The 20,171-nt window shown below is 29.7% G+C and overlaps 1 protein-coding gene across 2 annotated transcripts; it reads right to left on the bottom strand.

Moving 5' to 3' along the window:
* Positions 1-485: 485 nt before the first annotated feature.
* LOC128178247 (SKI family transcriptional corepressor 1 homolog-B-like) lies at positions 486-5,009 on the bottom strand. Of its 2 annotated transcripts, none has more exons than XM_052845333.1 (7): positions 4,781-5,009; positions 2,988-4,451; positions 2,176-2,236; positions 2,008-2,079; positions 1,747-1,821; positions 1,506-1,571; positions 486-1,111 (listed from the first exon to the last, which is right to left on the bottom strand). In XM_052845333.1, the coding sequence occupies exons 1-7, from the start codon at positions 4,784-4,786 to the stop codon at positions 999-1,001; spliced, it is 1,857 nt and encodes a 618-aa protein (XP_052701293.1). In that variant the 5' UTR covers positions 4,787-5,009; the 3' UTR covers positions 486-998. The 2 variants fall into 2 exon arrangements, with proteins under 2 accessions (XP_052701293.1, XP_052701294.1); XM_052845334.1 differs by having other exon boundaries at positions 1,747-1,818.
* Positions 5,010-20,171: the final 15,162 nt, after the last annotated feature.

Below are 20,171 nucleotides of genomic sequence, written 5' to 3'. Positions count from 1 at the left end.
CGGGGATGATCAAGAAATTATCTAAGGAGACTGGCTTATCAATAAATTACTAATCGTATTGAATTCTAAAATTTAAATATAGCTTTAAACAAAAACTATAGGAAAAAATTCTTTAGAGTTTATCTTTAGAATTTGATTTTAATTTTTATACAAAGCTCTCCTTATAACAATAGCAATAACTATCCAGTCCTCCTGATGGTGGACTCTGATTATGCCGCATACTCCATTTTTTTATTTATTTTTTTTTCTTTACAATTTTTTTAAAACTATTCAATGATATTAAAACTCTTCCAATCCCAGACCAATATTAAACTCTCTCTGATTTTTCAGAACACATTTAGCAAAGGTTAACCCTCCTAGTCAGATATACAGTACTTACAGAGTCGGTCCCTAAATGTTTGGAGCAATTGAAATGCAAGGTATATTTTCCATAAATCACAATTCTTACTAATATTTATAAGAAGTACAGACACTAACCACTAAAATGAAAGTTCAATAGTTTTTATTAAAACTAAGCAGTTTTTACAACATTTATAAAAGAAATTCAATGAAATCTGGTAAAAATCCAAAATCTTATTCTGAATTATGAATAATAACATGTGAATAACAAATTATATGAACATTTTTATCACAATTTTAGTGTAAAATATAAAAAAAAAAACAAACTAAAATTGCAATTACCCATTTAATGATGTACATATATTTTTTTAATTCGAATATCAGGAAGCTTTATACTCATAATTTGTATTTTCTATATTTTCATTTTCATTTAAACTCTGAAATATTTGCTATTTAATCTAAAGAAAATAAATTCTTATTTCAAGTTTCTATTAAAAATAAATGAAGTAAAATATTTCGATAGCATCCTTATAAGTGCTTCTAAAAAATACATAACATGGTTATATAATTATTCACAAATAAAAACTACACATAGAGGGATTTCATAAATTCAATTTACAATAGAATTGAGGGTTTTTTTGTTTTGTTACAATATATCTTTATGAGTCTTTATTGGTTGTTAATGGTTGTTCGCCTTCTTTATATTCACATTCGTCACATTTTCTGGAGGCGAGCATTTTACAGGAAAAATTGTGCAGTGCATCGTGCGCTTCTGTAAATAAGACATAAACATCATAAGCACAGTTTTTTAAATTCAAATTTGCAAGTATTTAAGAATAAAGGAAACGTTATTGAATTTTCACAACTGACACTAGTTCATCCTTTCCAAAAAAAAAAAATAAAATGCAAACTAAACAACAACAAATGTATAAAAACGAAAACGGAAGGAAAAAAAACGAACAAACAATATACAGGTTTTAAAACAAATCGAATCTATTTTGTTGTAAAAACAAAATGAAAGTAAACATTTTTGTTTTGTGATATAACCAAATATGAAGAAAAAATTTAAATCGATATAAATGTATAACATTAAAGATAAAAACAGTAATTACAGAGTTATAAATATTGATTTAAAGGAAGGAACCTAAATAATGACTGTCATTTACCTTTCAGCTTTTGTTGTAATGAAAACCTCACTTGTCTTTCCTGTTCCAGCTCATTTGTTAAAGCCTCTGTTGGAAATTAAACAAAACTATTTAACTCTATCAAATGAATATCAATTAATAATTCACTGAATTGCATTTTAAATCACATGCAGACGAAAATAGGAACATGTAAAATTTTCTTTTTTTTTATTTAAAGCATCAGTTGTAATAAAACAATGCATTAATGTGTAATTCGATTTACCTTTGAGGGCTTGGATTTCTCTTTCCATCTGTCTTCTAATCTCCATTTCCGCTTGAACTTCTTTTTGAATTTCTTCTAGAATATAAATATCATATATCATCAAGTTTACTCTTTAAAAATAACTATCACTTTACAAATCTTTCCGAATAAAAAGGATAATAACATATTTTTTTCTAAAAAAAACAAACAAAAAACCAACAAATAATACGTAATATATTGTTATTACATGAGAGGCGGGAAAGAAAGTGTTCATTATCTTACCTTTTGTCATTCCCACTGGTTGATTAGATGGTAACGATGGTAACGGAGATTTGTCATTACTTGTTGTAAGACCTAAAGTAAATTAAAGTTAAAAATTATGTATTTTGAGTTATCTTTTGTTTTGTTCTGGATTTTTTTTAAAGCAGAGATGCTGTTCTTTTCACTTACAATTATTGTCACCATTTTCATCTATTGATGATGTGGTTTCTTTTTTTGTCTCAGGCATCCTCTAAAAAATAAAGTTAGATTCATGTTGAATTACGCTAGAACTGTAAAAATAGTTTTACCAACTTTCAAGTGACCACACACGACGACGCGAAGGGTTATTTATTAAAAATGAAAAACACACCATCACTCTTCAGCAAAATTTTAAATTCTATTAATCTAACAAGGCGTCATTTAATACAGTTGTTCTCTTATACGGAAAGTGAGAATCAAACAGAGCATTGAAATATTTTAATAATCTGCCACGCGACGCTTAATAAGGTGCTGAACAAATGGCGCAGAATAACCAACACCGCGTATCAGTGCGAATATCATTAAAATCAGGCTTGTGATTTATGTCGCGATCTCGTAAACTGTAAATCTGTATGCACCGGTTGTTAAATCAAAGAAAAAATTAGTGCATTATGTATTAAGGACGCCTGAATAAGAACAGGTGGATGAAACACAGAGAGGAGCAGCTTTTGATGTAGATTAAACAAGGTGAATTATTTACAGTTTATCAGGAAACAGATATTTTCTTTAACTCTGATAATGGATTGAAATTTTATGTATGAAAGAGCATTGCGTGACTTTCGACATTAAATCGAACATTTTGGGGGTTTTTTGCAACTGATTTTCTGCTTTGCTGGTCTCTAAAATTTTAAATAATTCAAGATATGGAAATGCACAGCAAAACTAATAATTATTTATTTCTATATAATCTTCAAAATTGATTTAATGCTTTCAACATAATATTGGTAAGATTTTAAATGTACCTTTTTAGGTTCATTTTTTTCTTCAGTTTCTTGTTCTTTTATAGTGTTACCAGTCATGTCTTGAAGATCCTTTGAAATTTTGTCCTCCAACTTGCAGTCTAAATCTATTGCGTCCGACATAGACTCATTATTAACTATATCTGTTATGTTTATTTCTTCATCATCAGAACTATTGGACGATATCTTTGGGGAGCTAACTGAATCTTTTCTTGTTGTTTGGTTGACCAGACGAAAAGCTGAAAATCTCTCATTGGAATCATCGTAACAAGGACTGTTTCCTGCCGAGGACGAGGACTCGTCGTCATTGAAGTTTTCTTCCTTTCTTCTTGAAAGATTACCCTTAAAAGCCATCATTGATTCCCGAAAGTCACCTCGAAAACCCTGAACAAACGGGTTGTTCCATAGAAGATTGTAAGTTGGAAACATCCCATGTAAAGCCGGCCATGATGGAGGGTGGAGAGGAGAGGTCTTGGTGGCATCAGTCATGCACTCCTTTGCAAATGGTAACGCATACGTGGTTGGTGGAGAATGATTGACTGAAGAAAATTGGAACGGTTTTCTTTGCTGAGACAACAAGTTAAAAGGTGAGTAAGGGGACTGAAATACTTCTTTTGGGACATCTAAATCAACAGACAGTTTTTGTTTTTTTGGTGGTTCTTCTCCACGCGAACTGTAAGAAGGACTGGATTCGGTAGACAGCATTTTCTTTCTGCTTCCGCCATTAAACATGGCTTTCACATCTTCCCATGCATGAACAATGGCTTCATCAGAGGTACTATAAAGCTTCAAGTGGCGCCTCCACGAATTGAAATTTGCAGCATCTGGATGGCTATATTTTGCTTCTTGTGTCCGATGAAAATGAAATATAAATTTGTTTGGAGAAAAGTACATATTACAAACTTTGCATTTAATGCATTTTGCCCTAGAACTGTTGTATCGGGAAGGTTCAAAATAGCCTTCACATCCCCAACCACATTCGTGTTTAACATGGAAAGAAAAGTTTTCTGGTAACTTTGGCGGGATGTTTTCTTCCAGAAACGACTTAACTAACCTCTCTGCTTCCCTCATTGTAATCATTCCACATCGTCGAGAAGAGATGGGCATTGCTCCTGCCCGCCTTAGAATTTCTAACTGAACTGGGGTGCACTGTACACAGGTTATGCCAAGAGCTACCCGCCTATTGTGTATTTCATTGTAACTGTATTGTTTCAGCAGTGTGTTCGAGATCTGGGCGAGACATAATCTTTCTTTGCCATCAATATACAGGCTGACGATGGGTACACCGTGCAACAGAACCGTGGACACTTGATTTGGCCTCGCCACATAGGACCCGGACGTAAGGTACACGGGTTGTTTGTCTGTTGGTGGAGCTTTACCTATTTCCATGGTACCTGAAGTTGTCAAATCTTTCGGAACGTCCTTTACAAGAGGTGACGACTCGCCATATGACTTACAATTTTCGTTCTGAAAGTTTAAAAATAATATTAGATTTAATTAAATTTTGACATATTTGCATATATATTGAATCTATTTAGAAAATTGTGATCACATGTGAGGTTAGTATTTTTCATGGTAATAAAGCATAAAATTACTTGACATAAAATTTATCAAATTAATATTAAGAATGGGAGACAAAAAAACTTATTTTAAGCTAAGAGAATTAAAATAAAAATTCAATATTTCGAAAACAATTGCACATTTTCAGGAAAGTGTATGCTGTTTTAAAACATTTAACACCATATAAGATTAACTTATAAAATAGTTTGGTTTATTAAACATCTAAATCGACTTACCAACATCGTTTCTCTTTATTATGATTATCCAGAAAATGAGCATTCATATCAAAAGTAGAACAATTGTTTGAGAGTCTTCAGTAAGATGTTGGAAGATCTGTGAATGAGCCGACACCTAGCCCTAAATCAGCATAAGTCACGGCGATTGACAAAAGTGGGGCCATTTATACTTCCACCAATGAATCAAATCAATAAAGAGACCGCTTCGATTTAACCAAGCATATGGCAAACGTTGTCTCTGACAATTTTAATAAACTACCTGATCATTGTAATATTCAATGAACATTCTATCGACCGGCAGAGGATAGAGGCGGGGCTCTGACAGCTGTAGTCAAAATTTCATTGGCTGCTTTATTCTCTCATCTGGAAGCCTGACAGAAGAACAGTCGTTTCTAGGGGAAAGTTTTCTGCTCTTTTGTTGTTTAACTATTATAGCAAAAACCAAAAATAACAACGGAATTTGTCTAACAAAGCTTCATAAGTTTAAATTGAAGTTATTTCTGTGAGGATGTAAAAGAAATTTGTTTCCTCAACATATCAATACAATGTTGGATAAAATGGATATGGGCCACGGGTCCTCCACGGTAAATTGTAAAAAAAAATGAACCAAAGATATCTACCTAATAATTGACTTTATTTTGCTTCTACATGTAAACATTTTAGTAATGTTATAATTATGAGCTCAAAGGTTTTTTTTTTTATTAAAGTTAACATATATGTATTTCAAAACTTTAATTCACTCAAATTTTTATTGATTAACAAAAATATGACGAAAATTATTCTAATTTAATCTGTTATTCAAGTTTCTTGTTGTTAGTTAAGATAACAAACAAATTTTAAAAATGTACATTAATTTTTTAATATACATGTATTAACATGATTTAATGGTTTAAAATTTAATGGTTATATGCAATTTTGATCGTTTATAAGAACATTTTTTTCCTGACTGATATACCACCAGCATTGAAAACTTTCAGTATAACACAAATAAGACCCCGTTTCCCCTTGGAAGCATCCAAGTTGTTGCATAATATTACCCCTTTTTTATTTACATTTCATCTTTAGAAAATGGAAAGTAGAAAACCAGCTAAAATATTGAAGTTTTCTTGATAACCTTTTGTTTGCTTCAGCACTTAAACATATAACAGTAATTTAGGTTTATTTCATGTTTTTGCCAATTATAAGACGCTTTAAGAACTTTTTTCTGAAAAATCTAGTAAATATTGATAAATTAACTAAACTATTTTTTCGTCATCATCTTGTCTGTTCATCACAACATAGAGCAAGAAAGATGATGGTTATGGAAAGTTTCGAAAAAGAGAGAAAAACTGCAGTCATACAGGGTTCATTGTCAGCTATATTTCTTATTACAGTATATCATTATCATAGCAACTTGATGATTTATCCCATTTTCTTAGAAAGATTAAACAGCAAATGATTGTATTACTAAATTACAATTACAACACTTACTGAAGCTATTTTAGTCTGATATTTCACAGGTAATCAATCTAATATTGCTAATTCATTACAATTAAAGAAAATCGATTTTTTTTTCTTCTGATTGATATTCAACCTACCGGCATCTCGATGTTTATAACCAAAGTAAGCATTCATTTAAACCTATCGTTTTTCTTTTACTTCACATAAGAATTAAATAAAAAATGAAGGTGACCTTAATATAATACTGAAAGAAATGACATAATTTTTATTAACTCTTTCTAAACAATACAAATGTTCTTTTATTTCATAATTTTTACGCTCGTTTTTTCTACAGATTTCTATTAACCAGCAAATAACATTGTAAACAACCCTAGAAAAAAAAACGGCTGCTGAAAACGTTTGTTATGGTATGTAGAAATGACTGGACATTTTTATATAATTGTTGATATATGTATGTAGAATACAATAAAAAAAACTTTTTGTTGGGAATTAGACTTTAAAAAACGTACATTGTTTTTGATACATCTTTTCAGAATATTGTTATTTGCAGGGATGCATGTATTTGGAAATAGATCAATTAGATAGAAAAAGTTCAAGTATATGCAGCCAGTGACGTTATAAGTCAAACTATCGTCATTATCAATCTAATAAAAATTAGATCTTAGATCCGCTCACGCACGATCGCTTGTATAGCGTATCGTAGTATTCTAAATTTAATTAGATTGCACCAGCATTATCATGGTATTTAGAACTGTTTGGAAAATCACAAGTGTATTTGGAATCTACAGCAATATTGTTCGAGGTTATGCAAATAATATGTATTCGTAGTACCGGCAACACTTTTTCAAGATACGGGTGCTTCCATTTTTTCATGATCTCGACAAGAACACACGGCGGGTGCATGCTTACTCCTCCTAGGCAACAGATCCCACCTCTATCCTTTTAGAGGTCCGTGTTGCTCCGCTTTAAATTTGTATTTTGCTTTATGGATTTTAAGATGGTTGACAATTTCTTATTGTCATTTATATACAACACAGATTACTAAAAAATACATTGATCTGAATTGTTGCCACAAAGTGTTTAAATGAATGATATTTGACTCACCAAACAAAGCTACAAGGAAGCTACCTCAATATATCTTTAATTGATACAATTACTCGAAAAACGATCAAATTTTCACTTTCATATTTATTATTGTTCTCTGAAAATAATAAAGGTAAATTTAATATCACAGATTGTGCTTTTTGTCCGTTTATCAAAATAATGGCAAATACCATTACATTTTGTGTGTAAATTCTATATCCATATTAAGAGAATTATTCCATTTCTTATATTACAGAAACTTACTGCTGTTATCGGAAAACAGCGACCTTTTAACTTGATCAGGACTATTTTTTCTCTTGAACCTAGGTACTCAAAAGATTATCTAATTTCTTGAATACGCATACAAAATATAACTGCAGTCAGCAAGATAATAATTTTTAAAAATGACGGTTAAGAAAATTAAAGCGTTGAAAATAATTTATAAAAATACATTTGATTGAGTTACAATTCTTCAATATGTGAAAAAAAATCTTAAAATATTGAAAATACTTATATAGATATTTAAGTTTAATGTTCACACGGGTACATGTTTCGTCGCTTTTGAGAGAAGCTTTGTATCTGCATTACTTCAAAGGTTATATTAACACATAGTTAAGTGTTATTTTTTTCTATAGATTAAGGTATCTCACTCCTCACGTATTGATTTTATTGCGCAGATGTTCATTATATTTTACATAAATACGATTTTATTAATTTAATCCTCACAGTTAGATCATCATTTCATAATTACACAAAATTCATAAAGAAAATTCATTTGAATTCAAGAAACAAACAAGTTTTTGGGGTGACTATTTTCTTTTGCGGAATGTTTTTTTTTAGATGAAAATGACAGAAACAAGCAATTTTATGAATTTTCACTATACTTTTTTTTTTATTATACTTTATCCATTATTCACATTTTTAACATTTGATAGGTTTGTGACATGTTCTATATGCCCTGTGAGACTTGTACAAAACTAAATTTTGAGAGAATGATAAACGTTAAGCATAAAATCATGCAAATAAATATAAAATGTCTGAATTTTTGAAACCGAATTTTGCGAGAATTTTTCCTTTGAAGCCATATATCTAAAATTTGACATCACTGACCCCATGATTTAATAAGTCAAATTGATACTGAATTAATATCTGGGCAAACTGGATTAATCGTTTAAAATTCTTGATATTAAAATTGTTTTTATTTCAAATCAAATTGTAACTATTATAGAAAATGTCTATTTTAAGTGCCAAAACGTATGCAACTTCGTACAATTTTTTTTCGTAATCCCTCTATTCAGTGTGACCATTATGCATAATTAAACACAATATTTCAAGAAAAAAAGATTGCTTAATCAAAAATACAGATAACAAATCCTAATCAGGCTGAAATCGCATTTTAGGTGCAAAAAGGTCAAATTAAATTGGCCATCTCAGAGGGATGAACACTGACCTCCCATTATTTTTGTATTTTTCAAGTATATTTAGGCTACAGATTTCAATTATATACTTCTCAAGAAATTCTTGATACACGATATTGAGTAGTGGGATACCTTAAATGTTTACATTTTAAATATGTTTATACATGTACAATTTAAAAAAATGATTTTGCAACATTATCAAGTGATATCTTGATAAAACTGCGTTATTTCAGCTGGGGCCTATCAGAGAATTCAGACTTATCAATACTTACTTTTCCACTCATGAATTACATCGTTACTAATTAATATTCTAATGAGAGTCATATTTAAAACAAAAGCGTCAGTTTTACAATCTAAATTTCATGAACGCCATAAAAGTCATTCATAACTCACATGTCACCTGCTCTGCCTTAAGGAATTACTACATACTTTGTCTATTTATGTATATTGCCATGCTTAATTAACGATCTAAAAATTAACCGGAAAATTTAAACCAATATGTGTTAGGTATTTTTCCTGATATCGTCTACGCCTTGAATTGCATATCGATAAAAATGATTGTAATTGAAAAGAAAAAAATACAGCACCAGTAACCCATGCAAAAATTTACCCTTTGAAGTTCAAGCAGAGGTTGAATCTGTTTTGATTTATCTTTCAATGTGTAACTATTTGTATTCATCTCTCACCCCAGGGTCTATGTATCTCCAGTAGACGGTGAAATTATGCCAATAAATCTACCATTGCGGAGGATCGTTTCCTTTTTGCTGCAAATTGGCTGTCAGGACGAGTTAAAAATTGATTACACCAGCGATTACACTGCAAAATATAAAAAAAAATCATATATATATATATATATATATATATATATATATATATATATATATATATATATATATATATATATGATTAACACATTGTATTTACACTATTTGCTTTTTAATGAAGTACAACAATGCATTTTATGTTTAAAATTGAACAAATGTTGAAATGCAAATATGTTTTTGTAGCTTTAAGTAAATAAAATCAAATTACAGTGTCGCCATGTCTCAGATGATTGAAAGGTAGTAACATTTAATAGGTACTTTGTTTTGTATTATGTTGTGTTTAGTTCTTTTTGATCTTTTTAAGAGGTGAAAATGGTAATAAATATCACAATTTGTTTATTTTGAACTGATAACAACACTTGCCAAATATGTATATGTAAAATTAAAACAAATCAATAAGCTATGATAATCTTAAGGAGACATTCCACACCAAATTCAAATCAACAATTAAATAACATTTTGTTTTTGTTCAGAACTAGATAGTGTAGCTAAACCAAAGGTGTAGCGCAATATGTTCAGTTCAACACCAGCCGAAGTTTATGATAATAACCTTCAAACAAATATTAATAAATGTAATTTATACACAAATATTGTATAATTTGAATATTCTTTATGAAGATTAAATTCAAAAGATGTAAATTCATCGACGTTTCGTTGATATTTCTTATAACGTGTTTAACATCTGTCTAAATTTACATCATAACCGCTTGTTTTAAGCTTAACTGGTTTTGTTTCAATGATAAATCAATAAATTTTTCACTATTTTCCTTTAGAGCAATTGAGACAAAGAATAATTTTATATAGAAAATTTATTAAAAACTTTATAAGACAGCTGAATATTTAAGTGTAGTCCTTGGTTAAAAATACGTTTAAGAAAACGCCGAGTCGTAATCAATCATTCTCAGACAGTATCCAATCACTATAGTTTTAATATCGACTTTGATGTAACACGATGATAGATTTCACTGCGTGAAGAGTACTTTGTGGTATGAACTCTCCCGTGAAACCAGGTCGTAAGATTACTTTTATTTTCCGTTAAATAAAATTTTAAGATTTAACACGAATTTGACAAGTAAGTTGTGGCACCTTCAAGGTTTTAAGTATTGAGTGATTAACCTTAAAATTAAAAATGCTTTTAAGCAGACATAAATGACGGATTGAAGTTGGCGTTTTCAAAAATAGGTACATACTTTTTTTTCTTTTAAAGAGCCGCTTGTCTAGCAAATCTATCAACATCAACGAACTTTATCAAAGTCACTATTATGTAATATGTCGTGTGTATTTTTGGTAAAATAATTTGCATATTCAGGAATTTATAATCGAACGTGCCAATTACTTTTTAAAAATATGTTGAAACGTCAAATGAATATCCCATATTTTAAGACATTTGAATTGGGCGCAACAATAACTGTGAAGCCAAGCATATCAACACTATTTCGATTTCCCTTCGATGATATTTTTGGTGTTTTCCGATAAAGGTATACAGCAAAAATATATCATCCTCAATATCTGTACAATTTCGACCAGCACATTATTGTTTAATGGCAGATCTGTATAAACTACAATCAGAAGTCCTGTAGAGAAGGTTTTTTTTTATGTCAAATCTTAATTCTAAATGATTCTGCTCTGTTTGGTTTTTAATTAATTAATGAACAAAACACAAACTAGAATAAAAAAAAATATAGTCATTTATTACCAAAATCACAATGTAATGTTTCATATATATATATATATATATATATATATATATATATATATATATATATATATATATATATATATATATATATATATATATATATATATATGAAACATTATATTGTGATTATATATATATATATATATATATATATATATATATATATATATATATATATATATATATATATATATATCATATGAAAAAAAGAAACATATGCTTGATACCTAAACCTCGTTCAAATTGTGTCATTTATTACCAAAAACACAATATAATTTTTCATATAGACAACATATATACACCATATGAAAAAAAAGAAACATATGCTTGATACCTAAACCTAGTTCGAATTGTGTCCCTGAAAACCAAATGTTAGGGATTAACTTCTGATTTATTTTGCTTATATTCGGCCAATTCTGGAGTAAGCAGTATTGTATGGGATAATTGCTCACAAGAAAATTCAAATCTCCTAGAACATCTCCAGATAGAAGCAGGTAGAATAATTACAGGTCTTCGGAAAAACTTATCTAGGACTGCTTTGTATTCAGAGTTGGGGTGGGAACCATTATATAAGAGAAGGGAAAGACAAAAACGTTTATTATTCTACAAGATTGTTTATGGTATAGCTCCTGTATTTTAACAAGATTTGATTCGGCCTTTAAAACCACCACAGCTTGGATATAACATTCGTAATGTATGTAACTTTAACTTCGTTATACCTCAGTCTAGGACAGTTACATATTATAACAGCTTCTTGCCATCAACTATTCAGCTATGGAATAATTTACCATTGGAAACAAAATGTATTGAGTCCTTTTCATCTTTCAAAAATGAACTTAAAAACAATCTGTACAAAAAGCAAAAAATGCCAAAAGTTAACAGTTATGGAAATCGCAAAGAAAATATCGCTCACTGTCAACTTAGAAATAAATCCAGTAATTTACAAGCTCACCTTTTTAATCAACATATTAGTGACACTTCAACTTGTAATAAATGTGGTCACACACGTGAAAACAATCTTCATTTTTTCCTTGTTTGTCCAGCTTACATTAATCACAGATCAGTTCTCATTAACAGTATTCAAAATAATATAAACTTTAACAATCTCAATCATGAGGAAGTATTGTATGTTTTACCTTTCGGCAATAGACAACTTCCCTATAAAACCAACTGCTCAATTTTTCAAGCAGTTCAACAATATATCAAGTTAACAAAAAGATTCTAAATAATACCTGTTATTAATAATCTTGCATAATATCATCCTAAACTTTACCTCAGTAAACCTATCCATGCACTCAATATTTTATGCCTCTTATTTTTATTATACACTTCATTTAAAATATTCACTATCATTATAATTTTTCTTATTTCAAATTGTTTATGCGACCCCAATTTTTTAAGTTTTCCATTTTTTTGTTGCTTATTTTTCTTTCTCTGTTCTAATTCCTACATGAATTTCAACTTCTTAAATGCTGCAATTATTTAATAAAATGTTTCATATGATATTATAAACTTATTATATTCTGTTTCTATTATTCTTATATAATTCAAATGTAACTGAAATATCGGTTGTAACTTTGATCTTTAGGGAGATGACTTAAATAAGCATAGCCTGATGTCCAATCCTATCATGTACTTATTTGAATAAAACAATATTCGTTAAAATTAAAAATTAAAATCCTGACTATCACACATGTTAACACTGACATTAAATTAAAACTGGCCAAAACCTCTAAGCCCCTTGATAATTGACAAAAAGCTATTAAAGCAAGTTAAAACAAATGACAAACAGAATTTAACTAGTTCAGTCAAAATAGAAGAGGTTTGCATAATGAATACTAATAACAAGCAATTAGACCAATGTGGTAGTACTGAAAAAATATATATATATATATATATATATATATATATATATATATATATATATATATATAGATATATATATAGATAGATATATATATATAGATATATATATAGATAGATATATATATATATATATATATATATATATATATATATATATATATATATATATATATATATAGATATATATATATATATATATATATATATATATAGATATATATAGATATATATAGATATAGATATAGATATAGATATAGATATATATATATATATATATATATATATAGATATAGATATAGATATATAGATATATAGATATATATATATATATATATATATATATATATATATATATATATATATATATATTTATTTATTTACAAATCTTATAATTAACATTGTTGATAAGAGAGGGATGGGAATTTACAAATAAAACATATTTCTAAACTTTTATTTAGGATGTGTTGTTTTGATTCAATCTGCCAGTAACTAGCGGTGAAACGGGTAGACCACTCGACCAGAAAACTAAATACTGTTTCCTAGCGGTAAAACTGTTTCAAGAGCTATTCTTTGAGTTTTTTCAAAAAATACTTTTATTAATAAAAATTTGATCTTTTTTAACTCATTTATCTCAATTGATTTTTTCATTTGATGAATTCAAACACATTGTAAAATCAAAACGTAGTTATTTAGTTATATGTTATGTTTTTATTTTTTTGGCATGCTTATGTTTTTATAACTGTTTATCTTAGAAAAAACATGCATCAAAGTAACACATGATTTCACTTAACAAATATGTACTTTAAGACCCAATTTAGAAGCAGAAGAACGCATTAATCTAGCTGAACAAATATGATTATCATGTATTTTGATCATGTGATAATAATACTTGTCAACATTTTATGATATATATACATGTGCGATTGATAGTAACTTCTTAAATGAATCTTTCGATGACAGGTCGGTACTTCTTAAGCTTGGATGCTTCATGCTTCAAACGATCTATCTTTTCATAAACCTCTGTTACTTTAGATATTTGTATAAATTAGGAAATGCATACACATGTATAAACATATATGATACATGGAATTGAATATGATGCAGCTCATAATACTGTAGATCTACAATTCTCAATGTTTTTTCAGTTAAGTCAAAGAAATGGATACACAATTTAGGCATTAATGATTTATATGCAAAGCATGAAAACAATTATTTAAATCTATTTTTAGATGTTTTCAATTATCTAAAAAGGATGTGTATAAATCCTTTCACTCTGTTTTCTATGTGCAGTATTATGCTATTATTTCCTTCAGAAAGGATTTCGTTGGATTGATCCAATTTTGATTGTTTCTAGTGATTGTATTGTATATCCAACTTTTTTCTTATTCCTTTATTAAAAGCTTACCATTTTAACGCTTGTAAAATGTTTAACCGCTAAAATTCAAATTGCGTATTACAGTATGCTTGGCTGAAGATGTTGCAGTATAACGAATAGTTTTTGGTCTCGCAGTCCTTACTGTAAGATGTAAGAAACAAACATATAAGACATGCTACCTTCTTCTTTTCTACTTTTCAATTATTAGTTAAAATTATTTTCAAACTTGCGATGTAGTAGTTTTTAGGTCACCTGAGTAAACTCAGGTGACCTATTGCTATCCGTTTTCGTCCGTCGCCGTGCGTCGTGCGTTAACAATTTTACATTTTTAACTTCTTCTTAGAAATCACAGGGCTAATTGTTACCATTTTTGTCCATGAAGCCCTTTACCAAAATTGTAAAATTCATGACCCCTGTGTAAGTGGTTCAGGATCTAGGGTGGGGCCAATATGGCCATGTAGTTAAAATGAATTAAATCTTAGAAAATCTTTTTCTCTACTCAATATATATTTGTTAAAAACTAAATGCATAATCATAATGTCCATGAAGCCCTTTACCAAAATTGTGAAATTCATGGCCCCTGGGTCAGGGGTTTAGGCTCTAGGGTGGGGCCAAAATGGCCATATGGTAAAAATGTATTGATTCTTAAAAAAATCTTCTTCTTTACTCCCACATATGTGGGAGTAAAAACTGAATACTTTGTTATGATGTCCACTAACTCCTCTACCTAAATTGTGAAATTCATGGCCCTTGGGTCAGGGGTTCAGGAATTAGAGGGGGCGGGGCAATATGGCGTGTTAAGGCATTAAATGTGTTAAAATGTTCTTTTCTATTCTCACACATCTGTATGAAAAACTGAATTCATATTTATGTTTACCAGGAAGTCCACTACTACAATTTTAAATTTCATGTCCCCTGGAATATGGGTTTTGACTCTAGGGCAGGGCGAAAATAGATGTGTAGGTGTTAATGCATAAAATGTTTTAAAAGTATCTTCTTTCTCCCACACACCTGGAAGGAAAACTGAATTCATGATTTTGTAGACCAGATCTTTAAGTTTTTCGCCAAAATTATAGGTTTCATAGTTCTTTTTGAAAGATTCCTGGCAGGGAGGTGGTCGTCATTTTAAATTTTTAATTTTTCTACTCCAAAATTAAACTTAATTAAATGCATATATGATACTCCTCGACAAGTTTGTGTATGGGTTATATGCTACTCATGTGACTGTTAAGGCTATGGGCCTCTTGTTACTCACCTGAGCCGAAAGCTCAAGTGAGCTTTTCCGATCAAGATTTGTCCGTTGTCTGACGCTGTCGTTGGCGTTGGCGGCGTTGTTGTTGTCGTCGTCGTAAACGTTTCACATTTTTATCTTCTTATACAGAACCACTTGGCCAATTTCAACCAAGCTTGGCATAAAGCATCCTCGATGGAAGAGCTTTCAAGCTTGTTCAAATGAAGGACAATGTCTCCTTCAGATGGGGGGTTAGAACTAATGAAAATTTGTTTTTGAAAACCTGTCAAAAACCAATCAGCCGGAAACTTTTGTAGTGTATATTCATGATTGTTAAAATCATGATCACATGGGTTATGGTGGGGCAACGATAGAGAAGTGTTGAATCAAATGTTTACATTGGAACATATAGAAATCAATCTTTTAAAAGCTTATCAAAAACAAATTGGCCAAACAAGCTGTAACTAGGTAGAATAAGACTGAAATTTTGTGGGGGTTGAATTATAAATAGAAAATATATTTGCGTATTATCAAAAACCTATATGTTATAGTATTAGGTATTACTTATATGCAAGCATCTCATCATTTGTTTTAAAATTCTCAATTCAAATTTTTTGACTGTGGCCCCAAGACCATTCTGGGCCCAAACAAGGGTTCAAAGTAAGTTTGTAATTATATCAATAGTTGATCTTGATGTTTTTTTTTATATCTGCAATGCTCAATACGTAATATTACTACGAAATCTTTCAGGTACAAAAAGGGCTCAATGTTTAGCATAAGAATATCCGGAGAAAATTTTGAAAATCTTTTTTAAAAGGATCTATATTATTTTAGTGTTCAAACATATTGTATATGCCATCACAAGTCTAATTTTATTATTGTTGTCGTTGCTAAGGTGAGCTATGTGGCCCATGGACCTCTTGTTAATCTTGAGGTTCATAACTTTTTAAAGATTTATTAAGACAATTTTCTGAAGATTGCAATCTATGAAACAATATTCTCATGAATAGACTTAACGTTACATTTCAATTCAAGTTCAATTAATTAAAAGGTCAATTATTCAAATGTTCTTTACTTCATAACATATAGAACAAATAGAAGTGAATCCAATAGCATTTTCATTTGGTAAATCGCAAGTTGTCTCAGTTCAGTTTGTACTACAATGGTGTATAGGTATCAATGTAATTTAAAAGAAATAATACATTTAAATCATTAATAAAAATTTTGATACATTGACCTTTTCTTAGGATAAGCATCACTTAAAAATTCTCTTTTGACAATGAAAGGTGATTTGAAATTATAAACCGTCTCAATCATTTTTCAGCACAAAAAGTGGACCGCCTATGAATATATTTAGATATAGCTTGATCACGATAATTAAACTTTGTGGCACATATTCTGTTTAACCTTGCAATATTAATAAATGCAAATCAATCTATTATTCTATCTGTTACATACGTTTTCATCACAACGGATACCTATGAAATATTTTTTTTTCTTACGAAACGTGCATTAACTGCGCAGTATATCAGAATATATTTTTACCTCATTTTACTTTACAACACCTTATTGTACTGAATTTATCATTCCGCACATTTTGTTTAACACATAAATTCTTCGATAAAGGAACATACAGGTAATAGTCAAATTTGGTCCTCAATGATTCAACATTTTTTAAAGTATTTCAGGTATCTAAAATGTCACTGTAAAGCAATTGGTGCTAGACATATTCTCATTTATAACTCTTATTTATTTTAACTCAACGGCAATATATGATTTCAGAAGTGACACTTTATTTAGAATTCTACACAATCAGTCAAAAATATTAATAAACTAGACTCTGTTGCTATAGCAACAAAAAGGTCTTCCGTTTATCATGTATTAATCGGTACAAAAAAATCTATTTTTCTTTTAAAAGAAAATGGATACATGTAGAATATATACTGTAAAGGAATTCCCATGAAATTATTTCTAAGTTAAACAAAACAAAAGACTAGGTGTTAATTTTTGAGTACTTTCTGTGACGACCGAAGTTACGCCAGATCATTCAGAACATCGTAAACATATCTTCATACATTGGTTTCTCTTTCCTCAAAGTTTGGATGTTCAATTTTTTGTTCGTTATAGTATCTCGTTGAGAAAAGGATTTTGTCGCGGGACCGGAAACGGACAAACGGAAGTGATTAAGGAACTTAAAAGCAGATATTTTAGTACATTTACCTACGGTACGTTACTGTTCATCACACTAAGTAAAATGTTTAAAAATTCTAAAGTAAAAAAAAAAGTCTTGTGTTTGAATACTTCAAGTTAGAACCGGAAGTGACGTACGACCAAATGAAAGCCGTTAAACACATGTTCAATCAAATGTCCATCATCTATATAAGTTTGATGTCTTGATCTCTCACAGTTTCTGAGATCTTGTGGGTACTTTGTTTTTTTTTTTTATAAAAGAAGGCTACCTGAGATATTTTAGATGTCTCACCGGAGGTAGAAATTTTTTTTGTTTTTTTTTTACCATGTATAGATAACTTTTTTTTTTTATTTCTACAGCTTAAATGTTACTTTCATGCTATGAAAACAAAATATTTTTAAAAAATCAACATTGAGTGAACTTCCTGTGACGACCGGATGTTACGCCGGATAAAACAAAATATTGTTAACAAATGTACAAACATAGGTCTATCATCCCACCAAATTTGGTTGTTCAAGTCGTCACTGTTTTGGAGATCTGGTCGAAATAAGGTTTTCTGTCTCGGGACAGGAAATGGACAAACGGAAGTGCTAAATGTAAATCGTATTAAACAATTTTTGTATTCTTGCCTTATGCACATTATTCTTCATCGAGCTAACTACAAATATCAAAGGAATAAACAGCTTGATTTGTTTGAATATATATCTATACCATAGCAATTTAATCCTCTTGCAGAGTCAGAGTCATTCACCCCACGACCGACGATTGTTCATTTAAGGGACTCCAAACTTCGTCTTCAGTCATACTTCATAATGTTTTGACATTTATGCTCTCTATAAATGCTATAAGGCCTTTGATTGTTGTAGAAAATCGCTGCAACTACATCCTCTTAATTTATGGTTTCCACAAGGCATGCATTGCAAGAATTATAGAACACCTGCTATCAAGAAGTAGGCCCTATTTCCTGTATGTAATGTTGAAACGCATCACTTATTATACTGTCTACCCAACTGAACTATTTTGATCTATTGCCATATTTCTGTTATATTTAAAGTTCGATGAATGACCTCTAACACAATTCATCATTTAATTTTACTGCGTTTTACCGTGGTGTTTCACTAATTCGATCTTAGTTCTATTCAGTTAGAACAGAAGAATAAATGTTCAGTGATCTTTTGATTTAATTTCAAGGTATGACATTTTTATTAATGCTCGCTTATACATTTTTGTAAAAGCAGAAAAGAATACTGAGTATTAATATTTTTTGTCAAAGTTTGGTCGAATATCAAGAATTTTAATTTTAATTAACTATGAATAAAATGAAATGAATCAAAGAAACATTTATGAAAGAATTAAAAAAAACATTGGAAAAATGTTTTATAGATCTGTTTTATGGAGAAATATGTACATTTTTTAAATAATCCGGAAACGCATTAAAAGCAGGTTTAATTTAAATAAACTCCAAATTTAAAACCACATAAACACTATCGTCAAATACAAATTAATCACATCTGGTCTCCTCATAAATAAATCATTCTACAAAAGTACAAATTACAAACGTCAACATGAAAGTAATTATTATTTCTGATTTACATAGTTATAAGGAGATAAAAGTTTTAAAACTTCATTTTTTATGATTTCTATTACATTATTATCAAGGACAACATTCAGAAAAGAAACACTACATGATATTATAAATCATGAGCTGTCAAGACGTCCAATAACTCTAGAACAAGGATTAGTTTTATGGAATCAAAATGTTTCAATCTCTTTGTATAACCGCCCTGATAAAAGTGATGTCTAATGTTTATGCTATATTTTTAGAGTTTACCCGAGTCACCAATTTTTTTTAATATGTCATAGTAATGTCTCTCCTTAAAGCTTGGTCGTTACTTTTAGATAAATTCGGCTTCTACAACTAGGTCTGTTTCGACTAACTTGGAGTGTACACAACAAGAAAAGGGTATGCTAAGGCTATGCATGTTCCCCCTCTCTTTACTGAATTATATTTATCTAATCTTCAAAATATTCCAATCGACTGCTGTACATCCGATTGATAAAAGAATTATGGTAATATTAACAACCCGGTATTGCCTCCACCAAAGTTTGGTGGGGCTGGAATTATCATTCAAAGAAACTCTATACAGTAATTTTAAAAATGTGTTCTTATACTGGTTATCTAGTATACAATGTAGGCACACGTTAATGAAAGGTAACTTGTACAAAAAATTGTGTAATTTCCTGTCCCAGAGATCAAGGATTGT

The sequence above is a fragment of the Crassostrea angulata genome, chromosome 3, assembly GCF_025612915.1.
Source record: "Crassostrea angulata isolate pt1a10 chromosome 3, ASM2561291v2, whole genome shotgun sequence".
NCBI lineage: Eukaryota > Metazoa > Mollusca > Bivalvia > Ostreida > Ostreidae > Magallana > Magallana angulata.
Note: the sequence above shows the minus strand (reverse complement) of the source record. Positions and strands in the feature narration are given on the sequence as shown.

Coding starts and splice junctions, on each gene's coding strand:
- LOC128178247 (XM_052845333.1), bottom strand. Junction 2,237..2,987: donor AAAAAAATGAACCTAAAAAG/GTACATTTAAAA, acceptor TTTATTTTTTAG/AGGATGCCTGAGACAAAAAA. Junction 1,822..2,007: donor ACCAGTGGGAATGACAAAAG/GTAAGATAATGA, acceptor TTTATATTCTAG/AAGAAATTCAAAAAGAAGTT.